Source organism: Xiphias gladius, unplaced genomic scaffold (assembly GCF_016859285.1).
Source record: "Xiphias gladius isolate SHS-SW01 ecotype Sanya breed wild unplaced genomic scaffold, ASM1685928v1 HiC_scaffold_1473, whole genome shotgun sequence".
NCBI classification, from domain to species: domain Eukaryota; kingdom Metazoa; phylum Chordata; class Actinopteri; order Istiophoriformes; family Xiphiidae; genus Xiphias; species Xiphias gladius.
In genome coordinates this window covers 284,061-301,558 of record NW_024401803.1, presented here as the reverse complement: position 1 = coordinate 301,558, position 17,498 = coordinate 284,061, and the positions used below count along the sequence as shown (strand labels likewise).

The 17,498-nt window shown below is 39.4% G+C and overlaps 1 protein-coding gene across 1 annotated transcript in view; it reads right to left on the bottom strand.

Annotated features, from left to right (window-relative positions):
* Positions 1 to 17,498, bottom strand: part of LOC120787399 (formin-2-like) — a 47,663-nt gene that overhangs the window by 14,894 nt on the left and 15,271 nt on the right. The window contains exons 5-9 of the mRNA XM_040123018.1: positions 16,615 to 16,741; positions 15,571 to 15,629; positions 12,714 to 13,684; positions 11,178 to 11,322; positions 8,038 to 8,125 (exon numbers count right to left, since the gene is read on the bottom strand). Coding sequence (XP_039978952.1) covers positions 8,038 to 8,125; positions 11,178 to 11,322; positions 12,714 to 13,684; positions 15,571 to 15,629; positions 16,615 to 16,741 — 1,390 coding nt within the window. The remainder of the gene's footprint in view (positions 1 to 8,037; positions 8,126 to 11,177; positions 11,323 to 12,713; positions 13,685 to 15,570; positions 15,630 to 16,614; positions 16,742 to 17,498) is intronic.

Genomic DNA, 17,498 nt, shown 5'->3' with positions numbered 1-17,498 from the left:
TTTGAACGAAGACTAGTTTGGCATCAACATCCAAAGATTTCTCCACCTTCCTCCCCTTGCTCACATACACAGCCAGCCTTGCCCGTCCTATACAGAAGTTTAAAAGGTGACATTTGCTCTTTCTAAGTTGACTGTATTTAAAAACACAAATAAAAACTTGTTTAGTAAAATCCTCTTCAATTCAGTTCAAAACCTTCTCTGGCAAAGCAAAAAAAGGCTGTCAGACGGGTACAATCTAAAAAACAGTGAAAAAATTGTCTCCCTTTTATCACAAAAAGGACATTTGTTTACTGAAGTGGCATTATAACACATACAAATTAGTTAACTTGTACGATGCCATGTAGGATCCTCCACTGTAAGTCTGCATGTTTCTTTGTCAGAGGAGGTTTATATAAAACACCTCCAGGCTGGTCTGAAGTTAGGAAAACCCCAGATAAGTCCTCCATGCAGTGTCACTGTGTCCATTCAGTTTCTTTTTGTTCAAAGTCTTTACCATCAGCCTGTACAAAGTCTTCCCTGAGGCCTCATCTAAGGACGCACCTACAGGGCAGATGCAGTCGACTAGGGAGCCACAACAGTCTTCAAAGTCTGGAAACAGTCTGATGACAAGAAATGGGTCAGTAGAGTTTGGCAGCAGACAACCATCACAATAATGCCTCAGTAAAGAGCATTCATCTCCTGTCAGCTCATGTTCCAGTGTCTCGGTAACTGATTTGTTATACGTGTGCAACTGAGTCCCAGACCAGCAGGATTGTCCAGCTAAGGTTTGTTCAGATCCACTCCCTGTCCCAGAGTGGAAATCCTGATAGTGAGGAACAGTTTGGACAGAGTGGGTCCCGCCCAGCCAGGAGTGTCCAAACTTCCTCCACACAGTACAGGCTCCTTCAACAGCCAGTACAGAGAGCCCGTCTGTCCCTGTCTATGAGTTCATACTGTAAAAACATTCTGATAGAAATCTGGGAGAGAGGAAGTGTTCTAGTTTTCTTTCTAGGATCCATTAAAAACAAACACTGGCTCAGTCCCAGGCCACCCAACTGCTGCAGAATACAGCAGGACAAAAGTCTCCACAACAGGTCTGTGAGCCCAGAGAGCATTCTCTGATGAATCAGACCCAGTCCACCCTCCTCCTCCGAGAGAAACAGAAGACTCTGAAGTATCCAGTGTACCTGTCCTAGAAGAAGTCCACCAAAACTGTTTGGATGTTAGACAGAAGAGATGCTGGAGGATCAACACAGGCCAACTGGTGCCACAGAGCAGAGGAAAACAGGTTATTAATGATAAAAAAAAAAGCACACACATGACATTTTAAGTAGAAGCCACTTCCATTTTTTAAGATGACCTTCAGCCTTTTCTAAAATGTTCTCCCAATTTTTCTGTAAAAACAGTTATTTTTCCCACAAACGCTCCCAAATATTTCAGTCCTCCTTTTTTCCAGACCAGACCTCGAGGTCTATAGTCTGTGGGCACCTCAGTGCCAGGACAGGACAAGAACCTGACACACTCAGCACACAGGGAGACAAACACCTACCAGGAGGTTGAAGCCTCCCCTGTCCAATATGGCCCAGAGACAAAACTACGGCAAAAAACAAACAAAGGTGGGATTCAATAAGACCTCAATCTCCTGTGGATTCTACCAAACCACACAAATCCACGACTTCAGTCTCTATAGCTGTCATAGACCTGGTTATGTTCATGGTGACATTGCGTTTGAACTGCTAAAAGACCTGTTTGAGTTGACATTGCTGAATACAACCGACTTGTACAACAATACAAGTCAGATAAAGATGCTCTGAATCTGTATATGCACATTATGACTGTTTGATCAAGATAAAAGCAGCTGTAGACATATATAAACTGGCCAATGCAGTTTTAACCCATGGACAGTTGTCCAAGGGAGTGGAGAACTGTCAGTGTCTGGTTCACTATCATTGGCCTCAGTAGGTAGTTTCTTTGGACAGGAACACATGAGTCCAAACATTTCATTTTCTCTGAAGATGCATAAAGCGTAGTCAGAATCATCCACTCTGAAATTGAACATCAGATTTAACTCAGTGTTGTTCTTCAGAATCTTAAAAACCTGGCTTCTGACGGAAACCTGTTTCAGGTGTGGGGATTTACAACCATTAACTGACCTTGTCTCGCCAGTTCTCTCTCCAAATTTCATTACCACTGAAAAGAGGGACTTTCGACAAAATGACCTTTTTGACGAGATTAACCAGTGGTACCACCTGGACAAAGGTGTCCTGAATCACCACACCTCATTTATCAATCACACTGACTTTATCAATGCTGTCCAGAAAAATGCCAACAAAATTGTTCATTCTAAGTTCTGACTTAACACTTTTATAACCAACAATCTCTCCGACAACCAAACTACAGAACTGTCTTCCACAGAGCACCTGACAGTTGGACGGTATAGTTTAATTTCCATGTTGCCGTGTGAGCCATCACCGGTCCAAAACCACTTTAAACCAAAAAACAGTAACGGTAACAGATCTATACAAATATGTCTGCAAAGACAACAGCAAAAGATAGAAAATATGGAAAACACACTCGCACTGAAACACTCCCAGCAGATAGAGACAGGGGACACCCTGCTGCAACACTCAGAGGACACCCTGCTGTACCCTGGTCCAGCACCTTCCTGCCAACCCCACACAACACATATGCACAAGCTGTGAGCAGAGCAAGCCCTGACCTACACCTGGTGGAGATCCACCCTATGACCTAAGCTTACACCAGATGCTCAGGCAGCTCTATGCAATCATGGTCTCGGCCTAAATGGTCTCTGAACAACAAACCATGGAATACAAATGTTATACTAGTTCTTCCTGGAATATACAAGGTCTGAGGTCAACTGCCTTTGGTATTAAGAGTAGAAAACCAGATTTCAACAGAAATTTCAAACACTGACATCATTGTCCTACAGGATACATGGTACAGAGGAGATGGTCCCACTGGCTGCCGTGTAAACTACAGAGAGCTGGTAATGCCATCCACTAAGCTCACAGGGATCAAACAGGGAAGAGACTCATGAGGCATGTTATTATAGTACAAATCAGAACTAACCCACTCCATTAAGCTAATCAAAACAGGTGGTTTTTACATATGGGTAGAAATAAATAAAGGAACTTATCTCAACTGAGAAACATCCTCGTGTGAGCTATGTACATCCCCCCATTGGAATCATCATATTTTAAGGATGACATGTTCTCCATCCTGGAGGGGACTTTAACCATTTACTGTCTCATGGCCACATTGTAGTCTATTTGGACCTCAATGCCAGGACAGGACGAGAACCTGACACACTCAACACACAGGGAGACAAACACCTACCAGGAGGTGAAAGCCTCTCCTCTCTAATATGGCCCCAAGACAAAACTAAAAAAAATAACAAAGAAACATGGGTCACAGCTCTTACAACTTTGTTGGTCGCTGGGCCTGTAATGGTAGCCTTCGAGGGGACTCCTACAGTAGGTAGACCTACAGCTCATCTCTGGGTAACAGGACGGCATATTAGACCTCAGCCTGGGTGTCTATCAGAGCATTCCCTGTCAGCCCATTGACACCCCTGTCAGTACACAGTAAAACCACAGTCTACCTGAACAGATCAACATGCAATCATGAAGTATCAGAGCCAACCAAACTACATACCATTAAAAAAAACCTACAAATGGAAAGAAGGTAGAGTGGAAGCTTACCAAAATGCTATTCGGCAACAGTAAGTCCAATCACTCTTAAGACTACTCTCTGGAAATAACCTTTCAGTTCCACAGTGAAGACATAAACTGGGCAGTAGAAACCTTAATGATATACAGTATTTGACCTTTCAGCCTCTTTATCCAACCTAAATGCCTCAAACACCAATCAAAATAAATAAAATAACAACAATGACAAATGGTTTGACAATGAATGCAAAAACCTCAGAAGGCAGTTAAGGAACCAATTAAACTGAAAACATAGAGACACAGACAACCAGAACATACTTTATGCCTTCACTATGGTGTAACATTGAAACAGTATAAAAATACAGTAGGGGAAAAAAAAGACCAACATGTTAGAAACCAGCTACTTGCCATGGGGAATCCATAAAAATAAAACACTTCTGGGAAGAGTGGAAGATTCTAAACAAACAAAAATATGAGGGCCTACCTGAACAGCAAAAACACATACAAACAGCAACAACAAAACACACAAACACAACATAAACTACAAAGTTTAGAGTCAACAATAAAAGACCATCAGAATCTGCTAGACTCCCCAATTAAACTAGAGAACTTCCGGACAAAATAAAATCACTTCAACGATAGTTTGGCTTTTTACCAAATTATCATAAAACAGATCATATCTTCACCCTCAGCACCCTGACTGACAACCAAATAAACAAAAACAAAAGCAAATTGTGCTTCTGCTTTGTTGACTTCAACAAAACCTTTGATTCAATTCGGCACGAGGCTGCTGTATAAACTTTAAGAAAGTGGTGTTGGGGGAAAAACCTAAGATATCATTAACTCAATGTACACAAACAACAAGGGCGATGTTAAAACTGGCAAAACACACACAGGCTTCTTTCCTCGAAGCCAGGGGTGCAGACAAGGATGCAGCTTGAATCTGAACCTCTTCCACAAATACATCAATGAACTGGCGAGGGTGTTAGAACAGTCTGCGGATAAGCTGAAGCTCTGTTCTTAATCTTGAGATGAAGGAAACTCTGTAAATGAAGGGATCTGTGAAAACATCGTTAATAACAAAAAACTTCCAAACCTACTGGCCAAAATACAGCAATGTGCAGACACAGCAGCAAGATACAGTATGTGAGCTATTGTGACCAGAAAAGGGTATCTAATGTAATACAACCGCCATGAAGACTGTCAAATCACCTTTTTATTCTTGCACTGACCATTTGTACTGTGCTGATCTCTGTACATAGACAAACGACTGACATACAGAACAAATATCTTTTAAAACATTCATTTATTTAAAAAAAATATTGCAAGGTTTATATAGTTCTCACTGTATTTATATTTCTTCTTTTACATTTTAAACTTTTCTATTTTACTTTAAATTATTTTTTAAGTATCTCTATATATGGTATACTGTATATTTCTAACAGCAAAATTACAAATCTTCTTTTTATATACAATTTTTTTTTGTTTTGTTGTTTTTATTTCACACTTGCTTTGTCAATCTAAGCATTTTTCTCCCATGCCAATAAAGCCCATTTGAATTGAACTGAAAATTGAAAATTGACAGAGAGAGAGACAACTAATCATAGAATTGAAAAATAATGTTACCAGGTATGATTAAAGAAAATGGAATGAGTACTTATGAAGTGCTTTTCTGGTCTTATTGACCGCTGAAAGCACTTTACACTACTGCCACATTCATCCATTCACGCACACATTCATACAGCGCTTTCTCTACACACACACACATTCACACACCGATGATACATCGGAGGCAACTTAGGGTTCATTATACTGCCCAAGGACACTTCGACCTGCAGACTGGGGGATCCGAGGATCGAACCACCAGAAATGGCTTTTCACGGCAATACAACTGCTGTGCACGGTCACTTGTAGGGAAAGCATTCTGGATTGCTTTGTTTAAGACGCAGCAACAGAAAGACAGAACCATTTTGTTAATTCTTATCCCCACCCAAGCATGATAGCCTATATAAGGATTATTAACAGCCTGAACAAGTAATTTATGCACCGCTGCTGTTATGGTAACTTTACACCATGCGTCATCTAACGTTGTCACTCATCTTATGTATATTTTCACTTTAACTGCCATGTATGACTGAGAAGATGCCTTAAACTAATGTTACAGATTGTTGTTACAGTTTGTAAATCATTTCAAATATCTTCCTTGCTGATGCAAAAATACACTTGCCAGTGATTTTCTTAACTTCATATGACTCCAGTGATGAAATAAATCCATGTCATACCCATTTTAAGTTTTAAGTCAAGTTCTTCTGTGAAAGTACTGATTCTCCAGTTCAAGGAAAGGGTTACTATGACACACAGTGATTAAATTAATCTACACTAACTTGCCAGTTTATTAGGTACATCTGGATAAAACTCTGTTCCTAATATTATGTAAACCTTAATAAATGGGATGAACAAAATATTAGGATTGACCTCTCAGTGTAACCCCATACAAATTAATACCCTTCAAAATTAACATGAAAATAAATCAACACGTCTTTCAAACAGATTCAATAAAAACTGAACATTATAATCATTATAAGGATTTATTGCAGGCCTATTGTATTATAGTGCATTAGTTTTATCTAGGTGTATCTAATGAATTGGAAAGTGAGTGTATGTGTCACAGCAATTGTTTTGAATTTGTGGTCAAGTATTTCCTGATGAAGTATCTGACAAATAGGGTCTATTATTATTATTAATATCACAACACAGCAGTGACATGGAAATTAGATGATGATGATTAGATGATTAAATAAAATATTGAACTATTAATGAGATAACAAGCATGTTCTGAATGGGCACTGCACTAGTATTGTAGATTATGTGATATTTCTGATTTAAAATATTTTTTTCTATTTAAACTAAATGTAGTTTAAAAGTGATTTTTTGTATATAGGATGCATATATTCTTAACTTGTTTTAATATCATTACAGTTACTGTACTTAAAGTTACTATATGTATAAATATAGTCATTAAATGTAAAATGTAAACTAGACATCCGAAAATTTACACCCAGTTTTTACCTAGACACATTTTCAACTGCAAATCATCAAAATCATTAAGCTATCACTGGGTTGGACAATGAGTTTACAACCATAGATCTATAAAGTTATGTCTTTTCTGTTTGATCTATATCTTCATCTTCTGTTGCCACCAGCACTTTGTCCTCATCAGGTTACAGCTGAATAAATATATTCAAAAATTTATTCCAACAAACAGTAGGATTTCAGCACTAATTTCCTTAGCATCCACTAAAGAAATTAAAGTCTCTAAATGTGGTCTAGTGGACCACGCTGAATGAAATTTAATAATGTTAACTTATTGACTCTTTTCTCCAACTCAGCCTCTTTCACTGCTGCTGCTGTGTTTTTAAAAGATAAATGTGCATTGCCATACATTAATCTTTCTTGCTCCACTGGATTAAAATGGAAGCTCTGTTCCTGATTTACCCGTTGCCATAGTGATTCGCAGTATCAGAGCTCCATTGATGATGGCTCGCTTAACTCAGAGTAAACATACTCAGAGTTGATTGAACTAAGTCAGATCAGCTGTTCTGGAACCAAAAACTATGAGTTTCCCATCTCAGGGTTAGTCAACTCAGAGTTTAGGGTCAGGCTCAAAGTTTGTTAAACCTACTTTCTGAAACAGGCCCCATGAAAACACTGAGAGGGAGTATGCAGGAAACAATGAAATACTACAAAGAAGACAGGAGGACAAGAGAGTGATGGTTGATTAGAGTCAAAGCTCAACCTGTACCTCAGTCTTTGGGTTATGGATAAGTTTCATTCTTACTTTCATTCTACTTTTTTTTCTATTTAAAGAAAAACTTATTACATATTTTGACTTTCTTTACTGAACTGTCTGAAATGATAAGATGCAGATTGGACATGTATCAGATTTATGACAATTTTATTGTAATCATGCTTGTTATTATTTTACCAAGACAACTGTTTTGGACAAAATATCAAATGGCAGAAAAAAAAACAACACATTTATTGACAAAGGTTTTTCTTATGATTAGATGAATATCCATCCATTAAATATCCATCCAAAATGCTGTAGATATGTAGGTAAATAAAAATAAAAGGTTCCTTGAGTGGAATTTTCTTGTTCTCTTAGTAGTATCATTTTCCTCTTTGGTAAAAGTAGGTTCTTACTGCAAAATGTGAGACTAAACAACTTGTTGAGGTGGATCTTTTCCTCAGTGTTTCTGGTTATGGCCTATCTAAATTATGACATTTCATGAGGAATAAGAACCCTGTCTTACTGTATGTAATTATCAAGCTATTACACTAACTACAGCAAACAAACTGATGAACTCACCATGCTGGATATCCTTCATATCAAGGTGCAGGGAGGACATGAGGATTCCTACTGCCTGAGAACGCTTGTTGTTTAGGAGCTTCACAACCTAAAAAGAAACAGATACAGGTTTAGATTCAATAGCTTAGATGTAGTTTTGCCATTGCAGCACATGCAGTGTGTCAAATGCTGTACTGGTTTGCATTTTATTTTGCAGCATTTCCAAAAATATGGCACCAAAGATGACACTGCAACTGTAGCATGACTATCAATCTGATAAAAGTTGGCGTTGGGAGTAAATGATGAGTAATTTATAAAATTAATGAAAGCGTGGTAACAATACTAAAACTAGGACCTCTAGTCTGGGATGGAACAAACATACTACAGTGTCTGGGAGAGGAAAGGTCAGGGGGTCACCAAAATAGTTAGAAATCATCCTTTGTTGACCATGAATATCTGCGCCACTGATGTTGATCGGGGTGTGTGTCTTTGCCTCCTTTTTTCTGAAATAAACAATCAGCTTCTCGGTTTTGTTGACATAACTGTAGGTTGTTCTCTGTGCACCACTCCGCAACACTGTTGATTTCCTAACGACATGAATTCTCGTCATTGTTTGCCAATGATAGTGGTGTCATCCACAAACTTCACAACAGCGTTCTCTCCATGTCTCGGAATGCAGTCATGGGTGTATAGTGTGAAGGGAGGGGGCTGAGCACATAACATGGGAGTTCCGGGGTTGAGCATTAGAGTGAAGGAGGTGTAACTGTCAATTGAAACTGTCTAGGGTCTGTTTGTGAGGTATGTCCAGTATCCAATTGCAGAGTGTAGTCCAGAGCTCTAAGTTCAGGTGTTCTGGAGGTAGAGTAGACTTTACAGCTGACTGTTTGTCGAGGAGATCAAACTGAACGTAAAATATATTAAGCTCAACTGGCAAAGTGGCCTCACACATGGTGGGGGTGCTCCTGCTTTTGTAGCCTTTGATGTTCTGGATGGTATATCCTTGGTGTTGTTGGTGTTGAGATCTCTCTCCAGTCTCTGCTGTTGTCTCCACTTTGCCTCGCTCTGGTGGAGTTGTATGCTTTCTTGTCACCTGACCGAAAGGCAGCTTTTTTGGCTCTGGAAAGAAAAGATCCCTGACCTCTCCTTTCATCCAGACTTTCTGGTTGGGGAATGATTTTATTGTCTTCTTGATCACTACGTCATCAACACATTTACTGATGTATGATATCACTGATGATGTATATTCCTCAAGATTGATGTGGTTCTCCTGCATGGCAGCATATCTGAAAATGTGTCAGTCTGTGCACTTATAACAATCCTGTGGAGCTGCTGTAGCTTCATCTGTCCACACTTTAACAGTTTTTACTGATGGTTTGACCCTTTTTATCAGCTGGAAGTAACCTGGAAGGAGAAGCTGAAAAAATATGTTCTGATATACCAAAATGAGGAACAGGGAAGGGCTTTGTATCCGCCAGGAATATTTGTATAAATATGTCCAAGGTATTTCTTCCCCTGGTGGGGATCTGGACATGGCGGTGGAATTTAGATAAAAAAGTTCTGCTGTCTGTATGATTAATATCACCAGCTACAATAAAAAATACCATCCACTTGTTTTGTCATGTGACTGCAAATGACCTCTTACAATTCCTGTGGTGAATTTTTTTAAATTTTCATTTGCAGGAATCTAAACAGCAGTAACAAACACACTGGCTTAACTTAACTCTCATACTATATTTTTAACCACATGGTCATTTACTCCCCTATATGTTTTATATATGACTTGTTCCATGTGTCATTAACAAAACAACATATTTGCAAACTTTTTGGTAAACAACCTCCTATTGATGGTCTGATTGTATAAGACAATGATGGGGATTGTAGTTTACTGTCTGTCAGGAGGCCACCGACTTGGCTTGTAGGTCAGTATTCAAATGTAGGTTAAATTTGTTTACATCAAGCAACTTCAAAAATCCTCACTGTTTAAAATCCTTGTTAAAACATTTATGCATCCATTTTTTGTGGTGCAGGACAACATTTAAACTCAGTTTATCAAACTTTTTATTTCCAGAATAGAATTTGGACATTAAGACAATTGAGAGTCTTTGAGCAACATTCAGGGAAAACATAATAAGCCCATTATAAAGGCCCACAAAAGAGAGATCAGCAGTGCCCTACACCATAATGCCACAGCTACTAGGTGTTGTGGGAGCATCCATCAAGCATTGTGGCATTGCTGCTGTTATTGGCTATATTCCTATTATATTCCAGGTTTGCATTCAGTTTATTACTTTGTAGCCATTGTTAATGGTCCAATTAACTGCAATGGCAGAGTTGGTGTTATAAAGGTGTTATAATTTATTACGCCACTAGAGAGAACCCTTTCCTTTCTCAAGTTGAAGAAATGCAGCAGAGCCAATTTCTGAGTTTCTGTCCATACACTGTGTATAATATGCCTAAATTTTCACAGTTGATCGAACTACCTAATAATTTGGACTTAATTATAACATTTAATCGGCTTTTTTGAAGGCTGTTAGTTATTTTTTAGATTTTTAAATATTGTTGGGTGTGTTTTTATTGGTTCAATAAGATCTTTACTTTTGTGCCTTATTTATAAAACCACTTCCCTACCCATCAACAGACTTGACTAGGATATATCTGATTGTACCTGTTATTTACTATGCTTCAAATAAAAAATTGAGACTGCATTCTGGGTTTAGCCATATGTATCCTGACAGACACACCAAGGCAAATATCAACCTTAAGAATTAGCCATTAGAGTACTTAATTCTAACTGGCTTTAACTTGTAGAAAGTGGCGTACTGGCCTTCGGGCATATTGGGATAAATCCCGATGGGCCACTGCATCGGTAGGCTGGTGAACTGTCAAAAAAATCCATCCATGCCTTTCATTCGGAGTGCACATGAGAGCGTGCTGCATGCGTGTTCCAGGACTAGGCTAACTGGCCTGACCTCCCAGTAAACCCATGCTAGTAGAGGGTTAGTACTACAGCTTTTGACCCCTTTTATTTCAAGCCATATCACACTTTTATGTTTTAAGAAGGAACAATAAATACGTTAATAATCTGTGATAAATAGTTTTGCTGAATTTAGAATTTTAATAATACTACTTTTACTGTATATAAAACAAACTTAAACACTGACCTGTTTGGTCTTGGACTTGGTGATAGTGTCAGAGAGCGGCTGCTTCTTCTCCTTTACAGCTGTTTTCGAGAACAACTCTACAAACTCCCCAAAGTCCACATCAGGCTCCTCAATTGTCTCCCAGACCAAGGAAGAAGAAACCTCCCTGAGAAACACATAACAGCACTTACAGGTAGCACTTAAAAATCTAAAAAAAGTGTAAAGGTTTTCAACAGTAAAGTATGATTATCCTCCCCTGGTGTTACTGCTGCAAAATGGTGATGCAATTTTGCACAGATTTGTATTAAGTTTGAATTTCATCCATTCAGTACTTTGCAGGAAATCTGATAACAGACGATGCAGCAAAAAGAGTTCTAGACAGTTTTACACTCGCGTGTAAAATTAGCCTTTAGCAGTTTAGATCAAGGATGCAGACTCTTTTAAAAAGTCTACCACTGAACATAATATTAATATCAGATAGGGGATATGTTCATGTGGAGACAAGAGGTTCTGAAATATAGGACCTCCAAGTCGAGGCTACTGAACAATAAAACAAACCCATAGGGCACTCAACAAGTAAACATAGATGTGGTTGAAAGAAATAAAAAAAAGCTCAACTACTCTCATGCCAAAACAAATGCAAATCAATTTTCTGTCTTAGAAAATACAGATACGGATGTAAATAGTGACATTTTTAAACGCCACTACTTTGCATTAACACTGTAGTAGAACATGAACACTTATCTAGCCTACAACATTAAATTTCAAAACAGGTAAAAATGTTAATTCTTGAGTGAAAAGTCTGGTGATATTTTTCTTCTTGTCAACAAATCACATGCGCAGACTCAAACCAACACTGAATGTCTCCTAGTAACAAGTATTGTGTGTCCATTAAAGCCTGATATATCTAATTCCTCTGTACACAGAGCTCTATTGTTGTCCAAAAACTATTTAAAACACATCAAAGAGCCAGACTGTTGCGCTGGGTGATGTGTTCTTTCATTACCATGAACACACACACTGTAGTTTATTTTGACTCAGTCCCACACACACTGTCCAGCTGCCAATTGTAGAGTACCAAATGTAGATTAATCTGCCACTGAAAATAGTCCCCAACAAATGCATTATTTCCTCCTGTTTGAGTAATGTTTGATAAAAACTACAGTGACCAGCTGTTTTATGAATTTACTGAGCCTTTTAAAAGAAGATGCGTTTAAAGATTTACGTCTTCACTAGGAACCAATGGGCTTAGAGCTGAGGGCTGGTACTAACACATTGTTGGTTTGAAGCTTTTCATGGGTTTTGTTACCAATATAAAAACACAGAATAACGGCAAACATATCTTTTAGGGTATAATGTCTACATGTTTCAAAAATGTTAACACCAAACTTAAATCATATCAGATCCAGATCCTTTGAACAGTTACTTCTTGTTTTACACTATTTCCTCCATTATATAGAACACATAATCTTTTTACTCATGGTGCAAATACATTTTAAAAGATTGCAGCATCTTTTTGGGTCAATCATGGCTACAGTTGTTAATTTACGTCTTTACTTTTTGGTGTGCAGTTGGATCCTGGTCCAGTACAGTGGCTTCATGGGTCTGGGTGGCTCAACCAAAGCCTTCCTGGGTGGTTTCTCCTGAGTCAAACCCATAGCATACAGCCCCAACGGCAGAGGAGGAGGCAAGGTGCCCAGAGATCCTGGAAAAGCTGGAGGAACAAAGATAGCTCCTGGTGGAGGAGGGGGAGGAGGAGGACCAAAGCCAGGAGGTGGTGGTGGAGGAGGTGGGCCTCCAAGGCCTGGTAATGGAGGAGGGGGGGGGGGAGGGGCAATGCCACCAGAGATAGTAGGGGGTGGGGGTGGGAGAAGGCCACCAGGAAGGGGAGGAGGAGTAGGTGTGGGTGGAGCAATGCCACCAGGGAGAGGAGGGGGTGGGGGTGGGACAAGGCCACCAGGAAGGGGAGGAGGAGGAACTGCTGAACCAGGTAGTAGAGGAGGTGGTGGTGGAGGGGCTAGCATTGAGCCTACTGGTAATGGTGGAGGAGGAGGTGGTGGTGGAGGAGGTACTACATTCTGTCCTGGATTAGGAGGCACTACTCCTCCCGGAAGGGAAGGCAGAGGCGGAGGAAGAGGCTGCTGCTGACATGAACATTGGAAGCTGTCTTGCCTGGGTGGGGGCTGTAGAAAGCTCTTCCCTCTACCCAGCTCACTACAAGGTACTTTGAACTCAAAGTTGTCATCCATGGGTGATGTCTGCACCGACTTGGCCTTCAGGCAGCCAAGAGATGGAGCAACATCTGTCTGCAGGTGAACATCACACACAGGCCTCAGCAGGCCCTCCTCTCCTCCACACTCCTTATCTGTAGTGAAGGTTGTGTGTTTTATACTGTCCCTGACATGCAGAGGGGGCTGTCGCTCTAGCTCAGCAATCTTAGTCCTGAGGTCTTCTATGGTTTGTTCCAACTGTTGGATGACATTAACATGTTTTTCCTTCAGTTTTGCTGAAGGAAGGACACGGTCCTCCTGCAAATAAGAGAACACAAGGGGGAGAAAAATCAAAGAAGCTCTCATTTAAAAATAATGTTTATTAAAATCAGGAAATCAGAAAGATTCTTTTACTTTAAACTTTTCACTTTAAACTTTACTCTCACTGAGAGATGATATTCTGTTGGTCCTCTCAGAAATAAATACTTATCTCATGTGACCAAACAAAGCCACGGAGGATACATCGTGTACATATGCTGTGTACATATCCTCTGAAGCCAACTAACACAGAATAGACGATTATGTGAATGAAGAATATGTACAGCAATAACATTTGGTACCTGAGCTCTGACCTTGTAGCACTTACAGCTCAAAGGGTCTGCCATGTCTAAAAAGGAGCATTAGATACATGCTGCAGCAAAAAGAGTATGCCATATGACTGTAGCGTCTGACACGAGTTGACTACTTTAGCCAGCTTGCAGATTTTGATTCATTTGCTATTTCAGTTAAGCAGACTTTGGTTTTGACAGCAGGGTATTTTTTGTGTGACTAGTATACAGCTCTAATCTGTGTGCTATAGAGATCTTACCTCCCATCCCCCTATAAAGAGCCGAAGTGAAATTGAAACTTCCAGCATGCTTTCCAGAAGTAAGAAAATCTAATTCAAAATCCAACTGACATGTGTGACTACACTAACCACTAAAAATCCTACCTTTGAACAGAGCCTTTCTCAACAGCAGGTTGTGTGGTTCACTTCATATGTTTAGATAAGGACAGTAGTTTTATGATATATTGCTGTTTATTCAATAATTTGTTTTTAGTGCTCTTTAACAAACTGCATTTTCCATAAGCCCTAGACATTTGCAGGCTAAATTTTATGGCTGCCAAAGAGTCTATGAGCAAGTCAAGGGACTGTGGTTAGTTCTCGTGTCTGTAATAATAGCAGGACAGTTGAATATCTGTGGTTAGTTCACATGGTCAAAGAAGACTGGACGAAAAGAGGAGTAACTTTAACAAAACCAAGTTACAATGATACGAATATATTGTTTTTGTCATGGAAGCTGCAGTTGTTTCTGTTCTCACAAAGTAATGATTGTTTAATTTGTTTCACAAATGTTTCAGTTTCTTATAGCATCTGCCATAGTGGAGCCAATTTGTCTTAGTAAACCCCAGAGGAAAGTAAACTCCAGGAAAACACCTCACCTTTTTTGAAAGATCGATGAAAGAAATGCTGATTGAGAGATTGCATTGAGATATAGAACCTAGTGGAACAGCGGCTAACCTTCTTCAATTCTTGAATCACAAATACCATTAGCTCTCACTTTTTTTACGAACTGTGGTTAATCTCCACCTGAATGGATTAGAGTACTATAAAATCTATTTTTCCTCTGATTTCAGTCTCTCAGGCAGAACTATCCATGTGACTATTATCCATAAATACAAATTCCTTTAGTTTGGTGATCATGTTTTTTGGGACAAAAATACCTTCAAAAATACTTTGCCACTGATCCAATCTCTGTTAAACTATAGAATTATATAAACATTTATTTAGGTCTATGTTCATCAATTGGTTTTACATCACCAGGATAAACATCTTTCACATAAAGAAAGATTATATGGAGTCATAAGCTCTAGAGCCATTTATAATCAAGTCTTAAACTCTACATTACAGCGTGTTCATGTTTTGTAAATTCAAACCAATCATAATCCCTGAACTAAAAAATATTGTATAGATGTGAGAGGAAAAAAGAGTACTTTTATTTAGGATCATGCACAACAATTATGTTCAAAATCATTTTACATAACACCATTTAGAATTAACTATAATGTGTTCTGTATACCAGTCTTTTTTCTACATATATTTTGTTAAAAAATCACTTCTGCTCCAGGTTTCAAGTAAAGCATAGAAAATTAAAGTGACTGACCGGACAATCTTGGCTCTGCTTCTGGTGTTGCCTCACACCCAAGATGGCTGCATGGTGTTCTGGAACAACAGACACATCAGCAGGTCACTAGAATATAGTACAACAGAAACACTTTTCACAACGCTCCTAGGACTCCTGTAAATGACTATGAACACATGAAACCATGAAGTGACTGTGCATAATACATATCTTGATTCTGCTTAGTACCAATATTTCCCAGTTACATCAAATTAATAATTTTTTTTTACCTCTAACCAAGCACCTTATCAACAACAGCCAGTTGTAAACTAAACACCATCATCAGTTTTTTGCCAGACCAAAATAAATTGTAATTTTAATCAGATCTACTGGATCTGAATATCTGCCTGAGCCATTCAGCTGCATGGTGTTAATTAAAAATGTGACACAACTGTGATATAATAGCAGTAACACACCAGAATTTGTAATATACAGTAGTATAATGTAATGTTAGCACTGATGTGTTGGTCTCTGTCACACAGTATCGCGGTCTAGGCCGTGACAGCAGTTTTTTGTCTTATGTTTCTAGTGTTTCCCTTTTCCCCATGTTTTCTGTCTTTCCCCTCTCTGTCTCTCTCTCTCTCTCTGTGTGTGTGTGTGTGTGTGTGTGTGTGTGTGTGTGTGTGTGTGTGTGTGTGTGTGTGTGTGTGTGTCTGTGTGTCTGTGTGTCTGTGTGTGTGTGTATTTGTGTGGCTGTGTCTGAGGCATGGTGCTCTTCCCTCTCCCTCTCTCTGTCTGTAAGCCACCTGTTGCCAATCAGCCAGCATACCTGCAGTCCATCAGCTCATCAAGTAAGCAGTATATATTCACACATTCTACAGCCACTCTTTGCTAGATTGTTGTTTTCAGCAGTATGGTAGATTATACTCAGTCTGCTTAGAAATTACATTCTAAGTTCTTGCTCCAGTTAACATTTGTCTCGTTGTTTTCTGGACCACTTCTCATCTGTTTGCCTGCCAGCTTTTCAGATTACCACACTCCAGACCGCCTGCTTGCCTTGCCAGCCACCAGCTATCTCAACCTCACCTGCCTGCAAGTCATCTACTCCTTCTCCTAAATTCCCTGCTCTCCACACGGCTCCCTCTCCATGTGCAACCGGCTTCCCTCTGCCCCTCCAGAAAAATTCCTGCCTGCCCACTGATCTACCCATTCCCTAGCTTCCAGGACCTGCCTTCCCTGCTCACCTCACTGCTTCCTCTCTGCCTACTGCCCACTTCCCTCAGCCCTTTGCCCAAAACCCCCACTCATTTTTCTAATCTCTCTGCTGAGTTTGAGAAACTCACTTTTGGTGTTTCTGAACTGAGTTGTGTCCTGCATTTGGGTTCCTCTGCTATGTATGACACACATTGAAGATTTATGGAGTGGCGTATTTAGGTTGATATTTATATATATTTAAATACCCCAAATTAAGTGGACAATATGGTTGAGAGCATGCTACAGAAATGCATTTGGTTGCACATGTTACACCAATTGATGCTTTTCCTGAATGAAACTCTTGACTAGCTTTATTATTTGGATGTGGCTGACATGAAATAGTGTGGGAATATAATCAAGGTGCTCACCAATGCTAAATAGCATTGGTTTTCCATACAAGGTTCTTATTGAACCTTCAAAGTTGAGTTAATGGAGTCAAGTTTTCCACACTTGTATCAGGACAGAGCTAATTGCCTGTTGTCAAATAGGAGCTACCAGCCAGGGAGCTGCTTCCCTCACCAAATTATGAGGTGAAATACTCTTATCACAGTTTCTGCTGCTGTGTTTTGCGCTTATTAAGAGGAGCCTGGTTATAGAGTTCTACTAGTTCACATCACAAATTATAAAAAACATAACTTAGTACTGTGCAATTTATTAGTGGGTTTAAAAAAGATGTTTAAATGCAGTGAGGGTTAGATAAATAATTCTGCTGAGAG